General features: G+C 47.7%; 6 protein-coding genes across 6 annotated transcripts; 3 read left to right on the forward strand and 3 right to left on the reverse strand.

Annotated features, from left to right (window-relative positions):
* The first annotated feature begins 1,077 nt into the window (after window positions 1-1,077).
* LOC128719244 (small G protein signaling modulator 2-like) lies at window positions 1,078-9,258 on the forward strand. The gene is made up of 13 exons (XM_053812866.1): window positions 1,078-1,123; window positions 4,098-4,318; window positions 5,430-5,602; window positions 5,687-5,906; window positions 5,986-6,207; window positions 6,291-6,600; window positions 6,667-6,846; window positions 6,930-7,069; window positions 7,135-8,310; window positions 8,382-8,506; window positions 8,577-8,756; window positions 8,824-9,101; window positions 9,170-9,258. The coding sequence occupies exons 1-13, from the start codon at window positions 1,078-1,080 to the stop codon at window positions 9,256-9,258; spliced, it is 3,360 nt and encodes a 1,119-aa protein (XP_053668841.1).
* A 2,502-nt stretch (window positions 9,259-11,760) lies between these two features.
* On the reverse strand, window positions 11,761-12,701 carry LOC128706953 (elongation of very long chain fatty acids protein AAEL008004-like). The gene is made up of 3 exons (XM_053801898.1): window positions 12,644-12,701; window positions 12,380-12,570; window positions 11,761-12,321 (listed from the first exon to the last, which is right to left on the reverse strand). The coding sequence occupies exons 1-3, from the start codon at window positions 12,699-12,701 to the stop codon at window positions 11,761-11,763; spliced, it is 810 nt and encodes a 269-aa protein (XP_053657873.1).
* Window positions 12,702-14,146: 1,445 nt separating this feature from the next.
* On the reverse strand, window positions 14,147-15,036 carry LOC128707998 (elongation of very long chain fatty acids protein AAEL008004-like). The gene is made up of 2 exons (XM_053802953.1): window positions 14,782-15,036; window positions 14,147-14,695 (listed from the first exon to the last, which is right to left on the reverse strand). Exons 1-2 carry the CDS (start codon window positions 15,034-15,036, stop codon window positions 14,147-14,149), a joined length of 804 nt encoding a protein of 267 aa, XP_053658928.1.
* A 2,242-nt stretch (window positions 15,037-17,278) lies between these two features.
* On the forward strand, window positions 17,279-18,959 carry LOC128719489 (serine protease inhibitor 77Ba). The gene is made up of 5 exons (XM_053813114.1): window positions 17,279-17,434; window positions 17,613-17,812; window positions 17,888-18,167; window positions 18,256-18,618; window positions 18,687-18,959. Exons 1-5 carry the CDS (start codon window positions 17,279-17,281, stop codon window positions 18,957-18,959), a joined length of 1,272 nt encoding a protein of 423 aa, XP_053669089.1.
* Window positions 18,960-19,068: 109 nt separating this feature from the next.
* On the reverse strand, window positions 19,069-19,980 carry LOC128719490 (GPN-loop GTPase 2). Its single transcript, XM_053813115.1, has one exon. It carries the CDS (start codon window positions 19,978-19,980, stop codon window positions 19,069-19,071), a length of 912 nt encoding a protein of 303 aa, XP_053669090.1.
* Window positions 19,981-20,507: 527 nt separating this feature from the next.
* Window positions 20,508-21,951, forward strand: LOC128719491 (alpha-soluble NSF attachment protein). Its single transcript, XM_053813116.1, has 5 exons — window positions 20,508-20,599; window positions 20,928-21,114; window positions 21,190-21,321; window positions 21,396-21,716; window positions 21,782-21,951. Exons 1-5 carry the CDS (start codon window positions 20,508-20,510, stop codon window positions 21,929-21,931), a joined length of 882 nt encoding a protein of 293 aa, XP_053669091.1. The 3' UTR covers window positions 21,932-21,951.
* Window positions 21,952-22,539: the final 588 nt, after the last annotated feature.

Genomic DNA, 22,539 nt, shown 5'->3' on the forward strand with positions numbered 1-22,539 from the left:
CGCTTGGACAAGTTTGTTCGTCCGTACGTTTTCCATCGGTGAAGCTGCTCAGTTCCAGCTCTCGCCGCCCATTACGCATGTGAAAAGCTATCACGGTTTACATTTTTTCCAGTGCTGTGCAGCTTCAGTTGTAGTAACAGAAAGCACAGCTGTCCGACCACGCAGTTGGACGCTATTGAATTATTGGAATTTAACAATTACAACTAGCGAAAAGTGCTACGCAAACAGCAGAGCAAGTTGTTTCCAGCAAGGAAAGTGCGAATATTTTTGTTCCCAAAAGTGTCTCGATGCGCGCGCGAAAAAGGGAGGGTTTTGGAATTTTTCACAAGTGTCCTTGATTTCTGGAGTGTGTGGAATCAACCACGGACAACTTCATCTTTTGGGCGTATGAAAAGCTGACTAGCTAGCGCGGAATAGATACTTTCCACCGCCAAAGGAAGGAAACCAAAAGTTATGTGTCTTGGGAGTATTTTCCGCAAAGTTATAGTCATCTAACTCGCAACATATTGAACTGATGTAGCCGTTTTGCGAAAAGGGCTTTTGGAGGTTCAGCTGTGAGCGGTGTGTGATGTGTGCAGTGACAGGCAGAGCAAAAAGTAACGTCCGGTGGGAGTTCTGATTTTTGGGAATAAAAAAACTCCGAAGCACTCGCACACACAAACATCTGGGCGAAGGTGAAGTTCAAAAGAGGCAGCAGCTTTGCGAAGGCTATTAGTAAATATCCCTTTGGTGCGTTGCTATGTGCATGCGTGAGTGCGTGCACTAGCGTTTCAGCGTGTGAAAAGTGTCTGCTTCACATCATATGGTGGATTGTTTGGGGCATTTCAATACTGAAAGTCGTGTCGTGCGGTACGGTGGAGCGCCATTCGACAGTGAGGATGAATAAGGCAGCGGATTTTCGCAAGTAACAATCTGACATCTGTTGTTCGTTTCGGACCATTCCATACGGTGTGCAACGTTGGCCAATTAGTTTGTTTCATTCCTCGTTCACGGACACGGGGATCGTGACCCCCTTGCTGTGCACCTGAGTAAAGAAGAGAGAGAAAGAGAGAGTGCAGCACACAACCCTGTCGGAAAATGTTTCCCGAAATAAATCCCCCAAGAAAAATGTCGTTCCAAGCAGGTATGGTATAGATTAAATTACCGTGTGTGTGTGTGTGTGTGTATTGTATGCATCCCCGTTTCACTCGATTGTTGTTTCGTTTATCGCCATCTGTGTATGCGCTTTCACGTTCTCTGGTCGAAAAGGTCCTTTTTTTTTGTCCTGTAAGCTATTTTCTTTTTGTTTATGACTTGATATATTTTCTTCGTGTATTCCTTGTTTTCCTTTTTATGTTCTGCAAAGAAAGAGCATGTAAAAAAAGAAATTAGCATCACAAAACAAAAACTAATCAAAAGGAAAAGCTTTATCTCACACACACACACAATGCATCACAAACACTCATGTGTATTGAAACACATGTGGCGGAGTAGTAGGCGCGGAAGAGATCCTTTTCCCAGCAGCCCACATGTTGAATGTGAATCCCTGTATGTGTGTGTGAGTCTGCAATTTAGCAAAGCGGTTGATTTTGTTGCAAACGTGAATAAGAAAAACAATAACAAACGACAGGACAGGACAAAACAGGCAAGGACAACGAGTATAGGGAGCAGCGATTATCTCATTTGCCTTTTTTTTTTGCCAGTTTTGTTGTTTATTCTGATGTTAACTGGAGGTCGCCAATCGAGTGAGCAGCTGTTTGCAGCTGTTCCGGACCATCTCCAACCGCCAAGCGTGTAGCCATTTTACGAGGGTGGCGATAAAATCAACAGCACCATGCCCATGCGTGTGTGTGTGTGTGGGCCCGTTGTTTGCCATCATCATTACGCGAGCTTTGGGCGCTATTACAATGCCCTGGTTTTTTGCGTTTCCACATTTTTGCACCCCCAAGGACCCACCCCCAACGATGAGGGTGAGGGTGCGTTCCACCACTGGTGTTGTTGTAGCGGGCACGTGCGTGTGTGGCGAATTGAGCTGGCGGCGAGAGGGAGTGTTTTTACTGCATTAATTAAAAGGAAACTTATTTACCATTCGAGTACGTAAGTAAACATCATGACATATACCACAGAAAATGATAAGCAGCGAAAGAGAGAGAGAGAGAGAGAGAGAGAGAGAGAGAGAGAGAGAGAGAGAGAGAGAGAGTGTGGATGGCACAAAACACCTTAGCAGGGAACGGCCCCTAAACGGCAGCAAAAAGGTAATACAAGGGGCCACACATTTATACGACCAGGACAATACGGTTTCGAAGGTAAACAATCGGCTAACAATATGCGCTGAGTGGCTGAATGACGATAGCTTGGCGACAGAAAGGCAGATAGATAAATAATGAAATCAATGTAGGTTGATAAAGAAAAAAAGACGGAGAAAAACAAAAGGAGGATGATGAAACACGACGAGAAGGAAAGTTCCGCTTGCAAGCGCGATAGTAATAGTAAAACCGCCTGCTGTGTTTTTTTCCGGTTCCAAGTAAGCACGAATAAGTGAGAGCAAGAGAGGGAACATGAAGAAAAAGAAGCTTTCACGGGTGAGATGAGTTCACTTCTCGGTGAGATGTGAGCCGTGAGAGAGGTGAGTGAACGGTGAATTCCGTAACATCCGTTGATGTTGTAGGACGATGATGTGTGGTTTTCAGGCTGTGGATAATCAAATCAACCACTAGCGGGGGGGGCTAGTGCTCCGGTCCCAAAAAGGGTCACTGAATTGACAGCGCAGATATCGAGGTCGATGGTTTGGAATTTCGAACAGTGGGTATCACTGACACATCAGTACGGGACTGTTTAGAACATTAGGGCAGGATGAGCAGCAAATGAACATGCTGTAGAAAGTTGAAGGCTCATGTTATCAAACCTACTCCCAAGCATGATGTAGACAGTTTTGCTCCTTCGGTGTTGCATATTCTTTTGTGTAAATTGATCTCCTTGCCGGCTGCCACCGGGACTAAATCATCAGCCACCAGGCACCTCCATCGATGGTGCAGCGTGGTTGCGCCTTCACGATGGCATTATTAGCTCACCGGGTGGGAAGAAATTCTTCAAACCGCACAGCGCTTCAGGCTTACGCACATCAAACGAAAGATGTGAGAAGTGATTTGTCTGGTTTTTTTTTCTGTTCGTTTTGGGTAAAATTCTTTTTAAAAGTTATGGCCATATCTTGCGGTTCTTGCGGTTATGCTGACGTCAACGGTGAACAGACGTACCACCGGTGGATTTTATGTTTGTAGTCAAGCAAAGAGGAAGTAAACCGAATGGAAATGAACTTGCGGTTTGGGTGGTTTTAAAGTTCTTTAAGTCGATGAACCTTAAAAGCTTGATTCAAACTTTCTTGACTATGGAATGCTTGAGATAGACGAAAAGATCTTTTGGCGTCTGCTTTAATAATTGTAATAATTGCTATCGAAATAAATTCAACGAGGATATGCTTTCTACCACATGACTATTCTTATTCACGCTTTCTCCGTACTGCACCAGTTGCCGGTAATGCACAACAAGAATTTTATCATCCACCCTATGGAGTCACCCTCAATTCTAAACAATTGCTTTTAGTTTGCATGGATTATGAAAGTCTCTATTCAATTTTCCTTATTTGGGAGTACAAAATCTGAGTCTTTATTTAATCAATTTGTAAATAATTTTGATCGCATTATCCCTGCTAGCAACGATCGTTATGCGCTAAAGTTTCTCCAATCTGCCGAATTGCTTTGCGGAGCACTGTGTCGCAAAATGTTCGCTCAACGCTTTCGCTTTCCGTTCGAACTGTTACCTCAGTGTGTTTAGTAAATGTTTGTTCTTGTTCTTTCGTTCCTTCGTCGTGTCGATCGCAATATGGAATCCTCTCTTCTTGGTACCTCGACTGTGGATACTATCCAACACTAATATCTATCCATATGTACGATTCATCCTTCAATTGGTGGTCTAATTACGCGATGTTACGCGCGCAAAAAAAAAAACAAAAAACTGATCTTGAAATGTACATTCCAAAAAAAATTCCCCCTCTCCCCGCCCATTGGTTCACCTTCCACAACGGCCCAATTCCTATTCCTCCCACCCGAACAACCGTCCAGATCCGGTCGATTTCAAAGAAAAGCTCATAGCGGCCGTGAAGAAAGAGGTGAAACAGGTGATGGAGGAAGCCGTCACCAAGAAGTACATACACGAAGAGTCTTGCTCGGTAACGGCCCTATGTGCAGCGGTCGAGGCGTGCCTGAGCCAGGGTCTGCGAAGGCGGGCTCTCGGCCTGTTCAAGACATCATCCACCACCGCCCTACTGCACAAGGTGGCCAAGGTGAGTATTCTTCAACCTTTCCTTCCTCCCCCGATACAAATGCTTGAACATTCCTGGGTTTGATCCAAACCGCTGGATCCGGTCCCGCTTCCCATCCCAAGCGTAGGTCCCTTCAATGCATTTAGCGCGTGTAGAGGGCTTTCGATCGTTTGTCTTATACGTTCCGTTCTGTACATGGTTATATATTTACCTTTTGTTGATCGTGTAGAGACCGTTCAACCGTTCATCTTGCAGTTCACATTTACCACCAAAAAAATACACAACCCACCTTAAGTGTAGTGTGTGTGTGTGTGTCCATGTTGAGCTATATCCGATGCGTTCGATCCCCCCTCTCAGTGTATTCCCAGAAAGGACGATCAACAATCATGTAAGCAAAATTGCCCAACATTACTATTCGACTATTTGGTACCTGCGTTATGTTATGTTACGTTCTAGCCGTTTAATTTGACCTTTGGTTGTACAGCAGATAAGCTGGCTTTCTACGGTAGATGATCCTAGTTTCATGACGCTTCACTTTTATTTTCGATCCATCCTCTTGTATGTAGCAGATTTTGGGGATGACCTTTTTTCTACGCTTTCACACACACTACCGCGTGCCATAGGTAATTCGTTGGTTTGGTTAGAACATTGGTGCTGTTTGTTTTGTTTCAGTGTTTGTTAGTAGATCGTTAGAAAAAATAAAACAGTTGATTAGATACACGTCGCTTCGTATCGAAATTGTTGATTGCGTGCGAGCCACGAGCCGCCATATTGTTTCCAAGCTGCTCGTACCCATCAAATGCGTTGTTCTACATGATACCATCGAAGATGTGCCCAGTTCGCGACCTTTCATTTGATCGAAACTTTGACCACAGATTGGTCACATGTAAAGCCCCCAATCCTCCTCTGTGTATCTGTATGACTGTACAGCCTTGGATCTATTCCGACAGTCCGAAACTCTCACTGTATGAATGTACCCGAACCAATAACTTCCAACAAAACGTAGAATCCATCACAACCCAAAGCTTTTACTTGCCGACAGCTACCGTTACCTCCATTCTACCATTACTTACAAACCGCACACACATCGTCTACGTCTCGTTGGAAACGTTTATCGTTCTTTCCTTCGCAGCATTGTCCCGAAGCTGCCTGCATCAGTAAGAAGGTGCAGGATATCGAAAACAGCGATCCAAACAAACGGTCCTCATCGAGCAGCGACAGTACCAACAAACCACCGATCCTGAAGAAAAGCAGCAGTAACTCTGTTTCGACAACGACACCACCACAGTCACCGCCGGTTGTAAAGTAAGCTAGCTGGATGCGGGATCGCTGGATCGCCCCTCCTAAGCACGAAAACGCCCTTTGACGATTGTTTGTCTGTTTGCGTAGATATCTCTGGATACGGTTGGCACTGTACGAGAAGAAACTGTCCCGCATCATTGACCATCTTGTGACTAACGCGACGCGGTATTACGAGCGCGACTCACTAGTGGCTGATCCAGACTACGGTTCCATACTGAGCTCGCTGCTCGTGGGTCCGTGCGCACTGGACTACTCCCGTGCCAAAACTGCCGATCACTTTTGGACCGATCCTCCAGCGGACGAATTGGTAAGGGAGCGAGAGAGAGAGAGAGCGCGGATCGCGTGTGCCGATCGTGACTAAAAGAGTACACTTTGATTTTTGACAGGTTCAGCGCCATAGAATCAGCTCGAGTAATCCCACACCGCCAGCGTACCGAAGACCGATGTTGAACTTCAAGCGAAGTCTCCACACCAGCTCGGAGGAGGGCAGTATGGCGTCGTTCAAGTCGAACAGCTTGGCATCCGCATCGAAAGACTACGTGGAATCGCTACATCAAAACTCGCGAGCCACACTCCTCTACGGGAAGAACAACGTTCTCGTCCTCCCGGTACGATCGGCCTTCGTCGATTCCGTGGCATCCAACTCCATTCACTCACAGCTCACATTTTGTTGTCTTTACTCCAACTGCAGAAAGACGTCAGTGAGCCGATGCCAGGGTATCTCAGTCTGCATCAGACAGTGCAATCGCTCACGATCAAGTGGACACCGAACCAGCTTATGAACGGATACACCGAGTCGGAGAATATCGACAAGAGCTCGTACTGGGCATACGCGTTGAACGTGAATGTAGACGAGATCGTGTACGTGCACTGCCATCAGGCGCGTGGTGGCGATACCGGCGGTACCATCATACTCGTCGGACAGGATGGCGTCCAGCGTCCTCCGATACACTTCCCCGAGGGTGGACATATGGCGGCCTTTCTGAGCTGTCTGGAAACTGGTAATGATGACCTCGCTGGAGTACTGCTGCCAGTTACCTCAATCTGCTATCCAATTTTTGTCTAAGGTCTTCTGCCACATGGTCAACTGGATCCTCCGCTCTGGTCCCAACGGGGCATTGGACGTATCTTTCCTTGGCCTCAGAAGTCACGTCGCAGACCACTGCCATCGTTGCTGGAGACGAACGATGAGATGCCTATCGATTATGTGTTTCGAGTGGTCAACAAGGGTAACACCGACGAGTTCTGTAAGTATCCGACGCGCTAGCGATCCCGTGGAAGATGCTGTAACATTTTTTCGGGTGGGGGGGGGGGGGGGTTTTCCGTTCAGTGGCAACTCATTCGATACTGGAACTTGGACGTACCAGCCCACGCTATCGCGCCCAGCTGAGCAGTTGCTCCACCAACGAAAGTAGTGACTGCTCCAGTAAAAGTCTCTCGATCGATGCCATGTCCATCGACAGTCCTAATGTAAGTCCCGATGTCGCCTAATGTAAGTCCAATTGTGATGTCGCATTTCGAACCCTCCTCTCTAGCCACAATCGAACCAATCGACCAGCATTGCCCTCGTCTGCTCGACGATGAAACGGCAGATCATCTCTCGCGCATTCTACGGCTGGCTAGCGTACTGCCGTCATCTCTCCACCGTGCGGACGCATCTGTCGGGCCTGGTGAATGGTCGCATCACACCGGAAGCCGGTGCCGAAGAGGGTCTTACGCGATCGCGCTGGGAAAGCTTGCACGATGGCAACGGTGTCGTGGCGGACGATCAGGAAGTCTACCGGTTAGTGTACTACGGTGGCGTCGAGCATGACATTCGGAAGGAAGTGTGGCCGTATCTGCTCGGCCATTACACCTTCGGCAGCACACCGGTCGAGCGGGCGGAATTGGACGAAACGGCGAAGCACTACTACGAAACGACCATGAGCGAGTGGTTGGCAGTGGAGGCGATCGTACGCCAACGGGACAAGGAAAAGACGGCCGTCGCGGTGGCAAAGCTAAGCTCGGGCAGCGGTAGCATGGAGAACAAAAGCAAAACCATCGACCAGGACGCCGACGGGGAGGAGGAGGAAGAAGAGATGGAGAACGAGGTGTTCGAGGAAAATGGGTTCTCCGACATGTCGGAACCGGAAGTCGAGGGGGAAGAGAAATCGGACGCAAAGCCAAAGCTCACCAAGGACAACATTACGCTGCCGGTGGTTGCGCAGGACGCAACCATGGACACCGGGGAGAATGGGGAAGAGGACGCCAATCAGGACCATTCGGAGCAGAATCCAGAACAAGACTTTGACAGCAACAAAAGCTCACCTTCCGACTCATCCTACGCGACGGTCGGCAATGATTTCATCGATGTAGCGGACATCGGAATCTCCCCGATGGGCGAAAGCGCAAAGTCTCTGGCAGGGGAAGTGGAGCGCATGCAGGAGGACGAAGACGAGGAAGTGGTCACTTCCGACGGGGCGATCGAGGCGGAGGAAGACGAGGAGGAACCCGACTCGCCCAAGTCCCTCGAGCAGCCGCGTGCGGTCATCGTGACCGATGCGTCCATCGACGTCACTATGCTGCCGACCGAGGTTAGAGAGCTGAACAACAACAACACACTAACGACACTGCCGGAAGAGGGAAGCAACCATCAGCCGGCGCTGGATTCGCTGCAAGAACCCAAATCCGCCTGCGTGTCTCCGGCCAGCTCAAACGGCGGCATCTACAGTGTATGTGTTCTTCGACCCATTGGTTATTATTCCGATGTACAGGACAGTATTCTTGACCGTTTTGATTACAGAGCGAACTGCTGGAGTCGTTCGGTTTGAATCTCCACCGCATCGAGAAGGATGTTCAACGGTGTGATCGTAACTATTGGTACTTTGCGAATGAAAATCTGGACAAGCTGCGCAACGTCATCTGCACGTGAGTAATTCTGACGGCGGCCATCTTTGTTTGGGGCATTTTAAGGTATGGTCCCGCTTCCCGCTTTCAGGTACGTTTGGGAGCACCTGGATGTGGGATACATGCAGGGCATGTGTGATCTCGTTGCGCCCCTGCTCGTCATCTTCGACGACGAATCCCTCAGCTATGGTTGCTTCTGCCGGTTTATGGAGCGCATGATTGAAAACTTCCCGAACGGTGGTGCCATGGACATGCACTTTGCCAACATGAGGTGAGCAGCAAGACCTAGCGAACTTCGTCCGTCCCGGACACTACTCAAACCGTGCTCTTCGTTGCAGATCATTGATACAAATCTTGGACTCGGAGATGTACGACCTGATGCATGCGCACGGTGACTACACCCACTTCTACTTTTGCTATCGCTGGTTCCTGCTCGACTTTAAGCGAGAGCTCATCTACGCCGACATCTTCTCCGTGTGGGAGGTGATCTGGGCGGCGAAGCACGTGGCGTCCGCGCACTTTGTACTGTTTCTAGCGCTGGCCCTGTTAGAAACCTATCGCGACATCATTCTGTCCAACAGCATGGATTTTACGGATATTATTAAATTTTTCAACGGTATGTGCCACGATGTCTGGGTGCGCCTTCCATCGCAACTACTGATTGCGCTGTTGCTCTCATTGCAGAAATGGCTGAACGACACAACACACCATCCGTTCTGAAGCTGGCCCGCAGTTTAGTGCTTCAACTGCAAACGATTATTGAAAATAAGTAAGCATCGGCATTGCGGCACGTGAACACTAGACAATTGGAACCAGACATGCCGGGGGTGGTGTAAACTAGTGATGGGAAAAACGGATCCGGATCCGGCTGCAGAGCCGGTTCCGAACCTACGGCTCCGAACCCACGGCTCCGACCCTACGGCTCCGAACCTACGACTCCGAACCTACGGCTCCGATCCCGCGAAAGTAATGGTGAAGGGGAGGATGAGGAAGGAGGGGTTTACGAGGGATGAGGAGGAGGAGGAGGGAGGTGTTGGTTATAATTTTCTAAAAAGCTGACCGGGAGATTTTGGGGGTCCTTTTTGTTTGTCACAGGCTTTTGAGCAGTTGGTTCGGAGCCATAGGTTCGGCGCCGGCTCCGGGGCCGTGGGTTTGGAGCCGTAGGTTCGGAGCCGGCTCCGGAGCCGTGGGTTCTGAGCCAGCTCCGGAACCGTTGGTGCGCTCCGTAGCACACATCACTAGTGTAAACGGATTCGCACATGCAAAGTATACAAGGCAAAACCCACGTACATTGTACCACCATGATTTTGGGAAGAGAGTTAGAAAAAAGACGAAATATTTAACGAGCGAAACAGAGGCAGTCGTACCAAGGTAAACGACTACTTTACCAACATTACAGTCCCCATCCTCAACTACCTAACCGTGGATGGCAAAGGGCTGTCAAGATGTTTGGGTGATCTATCTGTCTGTCTTGTCACTGTTACCTTTTTAGACGCAGTTGGTTTGTACATTCGAGGTGTAGCTGTTTAAAGTACGAACCTGCATCATCCGACGGTTTTCCAACCTGGTGGAACGACTCCTGGTGCGCCCATGCATGTGTCCTTCCGTTGGGTTTTTGCTTTACGTTATCGTTGTTGTCGCTGTTGTTGTGATTCCACTAGAGGGTTTTTGTTCGTTACCTAACTGTGCTGCACCGTGCGCTAGAGTGACAGCGTGAGACTATTGCCTCGTTTGTCAGTACAAACGTATATACAAATATATTAGGCACAGCTGGTAGGTGCTTGTATCGCATCCCGGCAATGCGATGTAGAGTTGTAAACCGTAGTAATATCCCACCATCTAACATTTCTCCACTATACAAGAAACCAAGAAAACCCTTTTTTTTTGGTTCAATCGTCTGCAAGCACACGGACACGACTTTCTGATGCACCACAAAACGCGAAACCTAACCAAAGTTTTGCTTTTTTGTTGTTAATTAACCACCAAAAAAAAAGAAAGTATTCCTTCCTCCCCACACAGCGTAGTGTTTTTCATTTCCGATTAGTGTCGATGTCTAACTAGTCAAAAGAAAGCAAAACTATTTGAACAAAAAAATACAAAATAAACACACTGCAAAATGAAACTGGTAAATGAAACATACTAACAAAACAAAACAAAACAAAACTACAATATCCAATGCAATTGAATCTTATGATGAATCGTACTAAAAAGGCAGACAAAAACGAAAAGAAAAAAAAACAAAAGACGAAACAAATTACACAGAGTTTTAGAGTTGTAAGTGGATCAATCAATTATATTTACCAGTATGGTTAGCGTTTGGTTTGCGATTCGCGCGAAACTCAATGTCAAAAGGGTGCAGTTGATCCATCACGTACAAAACCCTGGAAATGCTGTGAGTTCTGTTGGACTGTTTATTATTCTTGTTGTTCTATTTCTTTACATCACACACACACACACACACACACACACACACACACATACAAATACGTCAAATAATCGATTGAACAGGTAGCTTCCATTGCAGAAATAAGTGAACAATGATGTAACCTCCTCAAAACCACTGGCAAATTAGTTGGCGTTTGGTCGACAGTCTTAGCAACAAAACTAAAAAAACACACACACAAAACGTACTCCTAAACGAGGTACAACCATACAATAGATGCAAACATTCTAACAAACATATTCTTAGTGAGGCTGAAACGAATCAAGGCCATATATAATCGCATACCAACTAAATCTCTGAATGAAGCTATCCTCGATAGTGTCCCGAAGGGAACGAAATGATTATCAACAGTCTGCGGCGTGAGCTCTGTTCCAGCAACCAGGCCAAACGGGAAAAAGGAATCTAAATTGCACCAACGTTTGGACGCTTATTGCGCTGCAGAGCTGACGGTCACTGTGCTGGAGAGATGGATGCCAACCACTGCAGAGCAGCGCGTTGTGCGAATATTTTTGTGTAGTCAATGTTGATACAGAAGCTGTTTTCATATAAGTGCATTCTGCTGCAGAATGAAATACAAAACAACACAAAAGAGCAACTATTACGGCAGGATTGAAGAGCGCATTATGTCCGCGGCGTCCGACCAGTGCGGATGGTGGCATTCTTTTATTTTATGTAAAGAAACGACTACCAAATGCGGCTGTCAGAGGAACCGCGTTTACAGGAACACACTATTGAATAAAGGTATTATATCGTAATATTACAACATGTAACAATTCGTGCTCTTCGTGTCTGTACAATTTGAGTGATAAAACCCTCCCCCCGTAACCACTGGTCAGTGTTCGTGAACTTTGGTTGGTTTGCTGTGGTACGCTCGTCGGTAGAAATCGCTGAACATCAGCAGCATGAAGACGTTCTGCATGCCCACGAACCACATCACGGCGCGCGGATAACCGCAGTCGATGCCGAGTATGATGGGGCGGAAGAAGTGAAACACCAGGTAAGCGAACTGACCCATCTGGAGCAGTGTGACGTACCGCTTCCACGTGGCACCGCGCGTCACCGCGGGCCGGTAGATGGTGAGGAAGAAGTAGGAGTACATCACAGCGTGGACGAATGTGTTGAGCAGCCCGAGCACGAAGCAGTGCCCACCGGCGAGATAACGCATTACCAGCGACGTCGACAGCACCATGATCGTGTGGTGATACACGTGCAGGAACGACACGTGGGATTGCTTCTTCCGCAGCACAAAGAACACGGTGTCGGCTAGATCGAGGATCTTCAGCAGAAAGTAGAGGTAACCGAGTCGTAACTCCACCATCGACTGATCATTCCTGTCCAGCTGCAACGGCTGACAGACGAAGGAGTACGAATAGTTTCGCAAATAGTCAATTCCCTGCAAAGATTCAAACGTGTCACCGATCCGCGAACCAATGCCGCAGATGTAAACTCACCATCGCGAATGCGTACACATTTGCCGCGACTTGCGCCAGATTGTAGACGATCAGAAAGCTGCGCAGCTCGATCGGTTTCCGATTGGCCATCAGTTTTGGACCGAGGTTGAGAACGAAGTAGAGATAGGCTCCCGTTATCAACGGTACCGTCCAAACGGATTGAAGCAGCGGTAGATCGACCATCCTGTCATCTGCAGAGAGAAGAAAGACCTCAGAAATTCAAGATTGTTCCAGGTTCCAGGATGGGGAAGTTGGTCCTGATACCTGATTTGTCAACTAAATAGTTGTACCCCTTGAAGATCGATCCTGCGATCAACGCCATCTTAGTGTAAGCGTATGTCCTTCAACTAGAACTTCAAGCCAGTTACACCACACTCCAGCAGCTCTCGGGTAAGACTGATGTCCAACCGCCGGCGCTTGTTTGAAGTAGGAATGGTTCTTCGCAACAGGAGGTCCTACGCGTACGGACCATTAATTAAGCATACGGCTAGCAAATAGTACCGTCACTATATGACGTTACCAACGAGCTCTATGCGAGGATCGTGCACTCACCTCGTGCCGGTTTGGATTAATTTGTGTTCGCACTCGCCACCACGGTTGGGAATAAGCGTTCGTCTTCCGCACACGAGAACTTTACTCCACGTCAGGTGGAACAGTTTCTTTAATTGATTGCAGTGCTATCGCAGTGCTGCCCAACCTTGGCCCACAAATTTCCTATACCTCCGGAACGCTGCTGTGACGGTGCTCGATATACAAAAACCGCAAGCATCTCAAGCCGCTCGGGAACGCGAAAAGAAGGAACGGGATGCCCGGTTGTGCAAAACAGGAAGGTATTGTAATGAAGTGGAAGTTTTAGGCAACATTTAATGCTGACAGCAATTACTTTTACGATGTTGATGTGTTCTATCGTAAAGTGAATTAAGCGTAAAGCGTTTAACGAAAACATGTTGGACGTGTTGCGATATTTCTGGTGTGCCTTTTTTAGTGCGGTTCAATTAGAGGACACATCTCGCAAGTGTCTGTGTGGATGTATTATTGCGTAACAACCACGAGGCAGTACACCTCATATATTATTCACTGATAACTTGGGAAACCCACGGCTCGCGCTTAGCCTTAATCTCGGCTTCAAGTTGGCTTGACCATCGTACGTACAGAGCGCTGGCATAACACGAAAGAGGTGAAGGTTACCACCGTACCATGCATATTCGCTGGCTCACACTCAACGCTAGGAAGTGTCCACCCCGGAACAACATTTGTCGTCACAGAGTGACATCGGCATTTTCGGGTGTGTGGGAAAGTGCCCGAGTGTGCAACAAAACGGCTCGAACCGCTCTTGGGCAATGGTGTAATGGAATATAATCAGTGCAATTAATTGTCGCCCAATACACCCAGTTGATTCGGGGGGGGTTCGCTCGTTCGTCGTTCGGATGGGTTCGGTGGCACGATTGGAAATTGTAATTAGCAGCTTTGCCGCTGTTGCCGCCATTTCGATGGGTTCCATTTTGTTCGTGTGTTTGTTTGTTTTTTTTTTCCTTACTTCAGACGTTTTATTTTGTCAGTTTTTGTTTTTCGGTTACGCTTGGCGTTACACACAACACTCACCGCTTTATAAATTTGTACCTTGTGATTTGCGTTCTACTTCACCGCTGCTAACTTCTGATCGGAACGAAGCTTCGGCCCCGCTTACCGATCGTTGGCCCTTTTCTGCCCACCCTTCCTCTTTCCCACACCACCCGCCGGCGGGAGGGCGATGGTGTCAATGGACTGTTACTGCTTTTTCCTCTTCATGATGTACGACTTAATGTAAAAGTCCATAAAGAGGGCGAGGATGAAGAGCGCCTGCAGGAACCCGACCCCCATCCAGAAGCGCGGAAACTTGCATTCGCGATTAAAGAACAGCGGTATGCCGAAGTGGAACGCGAGGTGAATGAACTGGAGCAGCTGCATGCGGGTTAGGTTCTGCTTCCACCGGGCGCTATACTTTGAGCCGTACGATGACAGGAAGTAGTACAGGTACATGACGGCGTGCACGAGCGTGTTCCAGATGCCGAGCATGATCGCGTGCCCGCCGGGTACGTACAGCATGCCACAGTACGACCCCACCACCATGGCCGTGTGGTGGTACACGTGCAGAAAGGACACGTGCGATTGCTTCTTGCGCAGCACGAAGAACACGGTGTCGGCTAGGTCGAGCACCTTCAGCAGGAAGTAGCTGTAGCTGAGATACATCTCCTCGAGCCCGCGGAAGTCACTGGTGTAGTTGCATACCTGGCAGGAGAAGTTGTAGTCCCGGTACACGACAAATATCTTAATGACCTGCGAACGAACCGAACGAAGAAAGGACATTGGCATCGTACACGGACAACCTCCCGCCACCGCCACCGCCGCCCGATCGTGCTTACAATCCACAGAAAGATGACACTGTTAATCACCACTTGCACCACGTTGTACGCGCGGATAATCTTCCGCAGATCGAACGCCTTTCTCTGGGCCATAAACCGTGGCCCAGCGTGCAGCACCACGTACAGGTACGCCCCGAGCAGCAGCATCAGCGGCCACGGACTGCCGGCCAGTGGCAGATTCACGCTGCGCATATCCCGGCGTTCCACCATGTACTCCCGGTACATATCGTACATCCGCTCCAGCACAAGCGTCATCGCTGCGAAGGATGATTTCTGCCACTGTCAGCAGCTAAAAACCGCGCACAGAACACTTCACAAAACGGCCCGCTGATCGTGGCGTCGGTCACTTCGAAACGCGGAGGATCTCCGTATGCACTGCGCCACGTGGCACGTCCACTCGATACCGCGCGACTGAGTAGCCGACGGGTAGGTAAAGCGACTTTTAAATGCTTTAAATTTGCAATGCATATCCATGTACACGCACCCGGGAACCTTGGCCGGGGTGGGTCCTCTTAAGAATGGGTAGCTTAGAAATTGCTCGCTTTCTGGAGCGCACACAGGCGATTTCCGAGCGAGAGAGGGTTTTCCCTCAGGGATGACCAACCCCCCCCTCCCCCTCGGTGACGCTACGCACACGGCCAACTTGCTTTGGGGCGTGAAGAAGCTAATGTGTGTAACGATGTCACTGTTTGGGGCACTCCAACTCCAATCTAGACGAAGTGCGTCCCGAACTTTGTGGGTAACGATTGCGGCGTTTAGGCAATGGCGCCATTTCGAATTGGATGACGCGACTGTTTCTAGTTCATCACATCCCCACACGTTGCGACTAGAGGCACACTATGTAGAACATTTCGTGCCTGGATTTGGAACGAATTTCTTCATCCAGAGGTTCTAGCCCGTTCAAGTAATTCCTAGCACCTTACGCAAGGGCTGAGTTGCTTAAGAGAAAGGTATCGAAACTGTGTTAGAATCGGTTAGAAATTCAAGCCGTTATTAATTCCTCGAAAGCAGCAACTAAATACAGTTTGTCTATGCAAAGCTCTTCTAAATCGTGATTCCTCAAGGTATTGGGCACATCGAAGAAGCGTTACATCAGCTGACGGTTGCGGTATTCTTCTTCACACTTCTTCACAGCGTTGTCGATCTAAATTAGTGTTGAGTAACTCTAATTCGGATTCATTAATATGAATGAATCTTTAAACTAAATGAAAGAATCGGAACCTCTATTCCAAAGATTCATGAGCTCCAAGGGACTTGTCCCCCTTCCTGGGGCAAACTACCATTACGCCCCATTTACTACAGGGGCCTCCAAAGGGCAACCGCTTTGAGGAATCATAAATCTTTTGGGAGTCGATTCCCGATTCTTCCTGAAACTCTTCCCAAAAGATTCATTAAGCATAACACTAATCTTAAACAATCCTGCTAGATGAAGCTCGGAGATCTTGCAGGGTAGTGCATAAAGGACTTGGAGAGAGAGATCGCCATCGCCAATAAGGCCATTCAGAATCCATGGAAAAGATGGTTTCTAGTGGATAGGTTATGTGTGCTAAATATCACAAATATGCATCCCATTACAAGACTTTACATCTCCAAATATCTCTTATATTCGTTTATTACTGACAAGATAATCTTCATCGCGCTGTCCTCATAGCGAACCGTCGCCTCTTTCGTCGTTTGTGGAGTATAAGCGATCCCCTTTGTCTTTTAACAGTGGCCGTTCCGCTCACTTACTTCTCGCAATGACTGTCGATCATCTGTTAACAATCAGAATTCTGTTATACAGTACACTAATGGCAAATGCCGCATGAGGAAAGTATTCTCCATTCCACGCCAAACGGTGGCTCTCGCAGGCAAAGTGTCCCGAGTGCATTAAGATAAAAAAACCACTAAACTATCTTGTGAGAGTTTAATCTACCAGACCCAATAATTACGGGCACTGACAAGCCTCCCCCAATTAACCGTACCTGGCACCTCGTTGCACACCGATGCACTTGCATGTCCAGCATGTGTACGATATGTGTGCGCCTGCAATGAAGTAGGTCATGACCTTGTGCGGTACGTGCGCGGAAGAGCATCCCAACCCAGATACCATTCCACTCCAGGAATCTGCTGTCAATGTGCTGCTCTCCAAAACGCATGTACATCGATCGATACAAAAAAAAACACACAAACCGTCCACAACCGCCATGTTCAACGATCGCACGAATGAACGCATGCACAAAAATGACTTGACACCAAGGTAAAACCGGTACGGTTGTGTGCGTACGATGGATCGGCCAAAAAGTCACCAAAATAACATTAGATAATAGAAGGCTAATGCCGGCAATGCGTATACGGCGAAGAATGCTACGCTGAGACCAGCGTGAAACCGGAATCAAAATACCGGTTTTTGTATTTATTCATCCGTGCCTTTACGTTGATGTGTGGTGCCTGCTGCTGCTGCTGCTGCTACTGCTGGCTGGCCCGCGAGTCTCTGTTATTCTGCTGCAGACACATCATGGGACGGTTTGTGCTCGAATGTCTGGTGTGTTGTTTGCTGATAACATTAGCGACAAGTCAAAATGAAACCTTTTCGTTTGCCACGTTGGGACCGGATACGGGAGTGGACCGCTTGCAGCGAAGTTCACAAAAGTTTGGCTTACAGTTTTACCAGGTAAGGAAAACCCCGCGACGAGTTTGCAAACTTGCATCTGCGTGGTATCCCCCCCCTGAAAGCATCTCACTGCAAGTGACCTTGTGCGCGGCTTATGTGTTTTATGTGAGTTCTGTGCGTTTTTTTCTTCCCTTCTTTCTCTGGTGTAATTCGTTCCGTCTGCGATCGATCGCGTCAGTACGTCACCGAGCTGGTCGATCATGATCCCAACGTGACGACGATCAACATCATCGTGTCGCCGTTTTCGGTCTGGAATCTATTGACCTTGATAACGGAAGGCGCCTCTGGGCGGACACTGGATGAGCTGCTTGCCGCACTAGATCTTCAGCAGCAGGAACAGATACGCAACTTTTACAAACCATTCGTGCAAAGCTTAAGGTGAGTTTTGCGAGGAAAGTCATAAAGATAAAGGTGCCAAAACAACTATTTTTCTATACTTCCGGATATCCAAAGTCTTCTGGATCGAGATGTACAGCTGGCAGCGGCACAGTACGTCATCACCGACGAGAATCGACCCGTGTCGAAAGATTTCGAAACGAATTTGGACCATTTCTACAACCCCAGCGTACTGCAGCCGATGAATTTTGCCAATCGCAAGCAAACGTATGATCGGGTTAATCAGCTCGTTTCCGACGCAACCAAAGGGCAGATACCGAAGGCGATCGAAATGAGCGATCTGGAGGAGGCACGATTGATCATGCTTTCGGTACTGTTCTTCCAAGGACAATGGACGGTTAGTGCGAGAATTTTGAATTAATACAACTAATTAGTGTGTGTGCGTATGTGTGTGATTTACTTACCGATAAATGTTGCTCTTCCAGATTCCATTCAACCGATCTTTCACCACGAACGTTCCGTTCTACGATGAAAACGATCAGCCGATCGGTATGGTAGAGATGATGTTCCAGAGGGGTATTTTCCCGTTTGCCGGCTACAAGGAACTAGATGCACAAATTCTTGAACTTCCCTATGGGGCCAATCGGCATCTGAGCATGCTGCTGATAATGCCACGGAAAGGTGTTCCGCTTGTTGAAGTTATCCGCAAGTTGACTGAATATGGCGTTGATCGTGTCTTCGAAGAGCTCGACCGCAGCTTGGTAGATTTTGATGACGACGAGGTGGAGGTGCATTTGCCAAGATTTGAGTTTAACTCCGACTATAATTTGATACCCATCTTGAATCAGGTGTGAGCCGTGAATAATTTCTAGCACATTTTCTTTCTAATATCGCTGCTATTTTTATTGGTTTTCAGATGGGTATCAAAGAAGCATTCGATTCTGGGGTGGCCAACTTTGGTAAAATCTCCGAGCTGAACGCCATTTACATTAGCAGCGTAATACAGCAAACCAAAATCGTTGTCAACGAGGAGGGCACAATGACGGCCGCCGTAACGACCGGTGTCTTCGCCAACAAGGCAACACCGCCACGCTTTTTGGCCAACCGACCGTTTGGTTTTATGATCGTTAATAGACAGCAACGGACGATCCTTTTTGCCGGACAAGTCAAACGGCCTAATCTGGTCTAAGTGCCCCTACACGATCATTCTACTGCAGATTGACTGCTTTCGGAAGCAGGAGAACGAACAAATAAATGGAAGAGTATTTGTTTTTTGAATACCGACAGATCGGCTGTTATTAGCTTAGGTACGGATCGATGTCTCGCTCCATTCGATCCGACTCCGTCTCAGCACCAACGGCACACGCCAGCAGTGTGTTGATGTTTTTCTCTTCCCCAGCACCGTACACATATCCGTTCGCCTTATCGATAGCATTCTTAAGTCTCAGCAGGCTCTGCTCGCGCTTCGAATCGAGCAACAGGAACGACACCAAACTGTAATCTTCCACCATGGACACGATTGCCTCGTTTAGCTGTTTGAATTTCTTCCCCATCTGGCTCGTGTCCATACATTCTAGCAGGTAGCTAAGGTCCAGCACTTCTGTGTAGTATTCCACATTGAACGGAAGCTTCGAATCTTGCTCCTTTAGTTGATCCGCTTTGCTGAGCACATTCACGTGCGGCAATCCCATCTGTAGCATCGTGTGCAGCGAAAGCAATAGGCACGAGATGAATTTGTACGGTTCGGTGCAGTAATGCGACTCGACCAGATGCACCGTGCAGAGATGGTATCCCAATTGTTCCAGCTTGGCGAAAATATTCTTCAACGCATTGTTGTGTGTGAAAAGTTCCACCTGTCCCGGACAGTCGAAGATGAAGTAATTGCAATCGAGACTTTTCAGTTGATCCAATAACCATTGAAAGTTTGTCTCCAGGAACTCTACGCAATAGATGAGCGCTCCGTTTGGCCCTAGCCCAAACTGTGCCATCGCGTCCTGTACCGTGATCAGCTGCATAATGTCGACGGCACTGGTGTACTGCATGTTGTCGTTGGCTGGGTCCAGATTCACAACCATTGCTTTACGTCCAATTCTTTCAAGAAATGTTTGCATTTTATTGCAGTAGCTAGTTTTACCGGCACCCGGCGGTCCAATAACGAGCTGTCCATAGAGCGGCGTTTGTGTTCGAAGCTTTACCAGGCTGTTTTGCATTATTTCTGCCCGTCCGTGGGAAAATCGTACCGAAAACCGTTTGTTTACAATCGCGACTTTGTTGTGACTGGCAGCAACGTTGACGTTTCGCTCTGAGCGGCGATTGCTGACACAGGGCGTTTCGTACGAAAAGAAATGATCCGACAACTTAACAAAATACAATTTACACATTTTTTAAAAATTGATGCGCAGAAAAATATATGCAAAATGGTTCCGGAAATGTTTCCACTATTCTCGTACGCCTCTACATTCGATGAAGCTATTCAACAGAAAAAAAACACAAATGAAACGGAAAAATGACGAATTCAATTTTGACGTTTCTTCCCTGTCGCGCAATCTTCCTCTTTGTTGCATCCATTCAACGTCGCAGCCAAGGAATGAAAAATCAATAATACAGCTTTGCTCTCGTTCAAAGTCGAGATCGTCAAGGAACAAACCATCAGAAAGAAACGCTCGGTGCCGTGTGGATTGTGAAGAACTAGAACGACTGTATTGTGAAATTAATACCCTCACCCAAACGATCCACGATGGCCGACAACGAACAGAAAGCAATGCAGCTGATGGCAGAAGCGGAAAAAAAGTTAAACTCGTCGAAAAGTTTCTTCGGATCACTATTCGGGTAGGTCAATTCGATTGATGGGCCACGACACCTCGCTGCTATCAGCAATGTGAAATCACAAAAACAAGTGACTCATCGTGCTAATTTGCTTACACGGAACTGTTCACAGCAGGTGAAATGCTCCTTTGTTGGATTTCTCCACTTGCCCGTGTGTGTCATATTGTTTCAAAAGGGTGTCTCCCACTTAAACACTCACACACCCCATGGATAATGGGTGGTCTTTGTGTACCCATCCCATGCTCCGCGAACCAGCAGCATTGCATTGAAAAACAATCAATAAAGCTTACTAATCTTCTGCGTCGTCATTTGTCTCCCTGCTGCGGTTTAGCGGTGGTTCGAACAAGGTGGAGGAGGCCGTAGAATGTTACCAGCGGGCAGCAAATATGTTTAAAATGGCTAAGAAATGGAGCCAGGCAGGAACGGCCTTCTGTGAGGCGGCCAACCTGCATGCGAAGGCAGGCAGCCGACACGATGCGGCCACCAACTACGTGGATGCATCGAACTGTTATAAGAAAGTGAGTGGCCACGGCTCCGCTTTAGCAATAGTAGCCAAGAAATACACTAGCTAATCACATGCCTTCCTTCCTTAGACCGATCCAAATGAAGCTGTGAACTGCCTGCTAAAGGCGATTGATATTTACACCGACATGGGCAGGTTCACGATGGCTGCAAAACATCACCAGAGCATTGCAGAAATGTATGAAAATGAAGCAAACGATTTGGTATGTAGCTACCTCGGATAAGATCATTCTTAAGATGTTTTCTTACACCCATCCCACTTTGCTCTCCTCAACAGCAACGAGCCGTGCAGCATTATGAACAGGCGGCCGATTATTTCAAGGGCGAAGAATCCACCAGCTCGGCTAACAAGTGCATGCTGAAAGTGGCACAGTATGCGGCTCAGCTGGAGGACTACGAAAAGGCGATACAAATCTACGAACAGGTGGCCGGATCGTGTCTCGACAGCTCGTTGCTGAAGTACAGCGCCAAAGAGTACTTCTTCCGTGCGGCCCTTTGCCACCTTAGCGTGGATCTGCTGAATGCTCAACACGCGATGGAGAAATACGCACAACAGTACCCAGCATTCCAAGACTCGCGAGAATACAAGCTTGTGAAGGTAAAGTTATTGAAAAGAAAATGGGCGTAAAAAATTTCTTTTCATTGCTTTTATTTTCATTTTAGACACTCTGCGAACATTTGGAGGAACAAAACGTGGATGGGTTCACTGAAGCTGTCAAGGAGTACGACAGCATCTCCAGGCTGGACCAATGGTACACCACAATCTTGCTGCGAATCAAGAAGCAGGCCAACGACAATCCTGACCTGCGATAAGCAGCTTACACCAAGAATATCTATCACAGTCGCTCTCGATTGGTCTATTTGTGCGTCCCGCTCGCGGTGGCAATCGGCAAACACACACCAACCGTTGTTTAGTTGTTGGACCGCATGTTAGGTTCGTTGAATGATTATTATTTACCGAGTGCATTGTAATTTGTGTTCGACTCATTCAACATACACTCTCTTCGCTATCGCTATTTTTTTTTTTGCGGTCTCCAATGACGGTATGGTACCGGGCGTGATCACTTTTAACCCATCTATCCCACTGGATTTAACGAAAACAACAATTTTATCTTCTATAAAAGCTAAGTATGATAATGGAAAGAAGAAAACACACACACCATATTCGCTGAACACAAACAGTAAACTGTAAAAATATCGAAATTACCACCCCGCGTTTAGTGTTAATAACATTGCCACCACCCCCCAAAATCCTCTTTAGCAGGGATCGCGATCTTTCGTCGTCCCACCCGATTTTACCTCGACAACCGGGAACCGTTTATTGCGTTTACATATGTACGTACGTTGAGTCTTACCTGTAGCAAGCTTATTATATTTTGTTTTGTTAATAAATTTAACTGCACTAGGTATTAGGACGTTAA

This window comes from Anopheles marshallii, chromosome 2 (assembly GCF_943734725.1).
Source record: "Anopheles marshallii chromosome 2, idAnoMarsDA_429_01, whole genome shotgun sequence".
Classification (NCBI taxonomy): domain Eukaryota; kingdom Metazoa; phylum Arthropoda; class Insecta; order Diptera; family Culicidae; genus Anopheles; species Anopheles marshallii.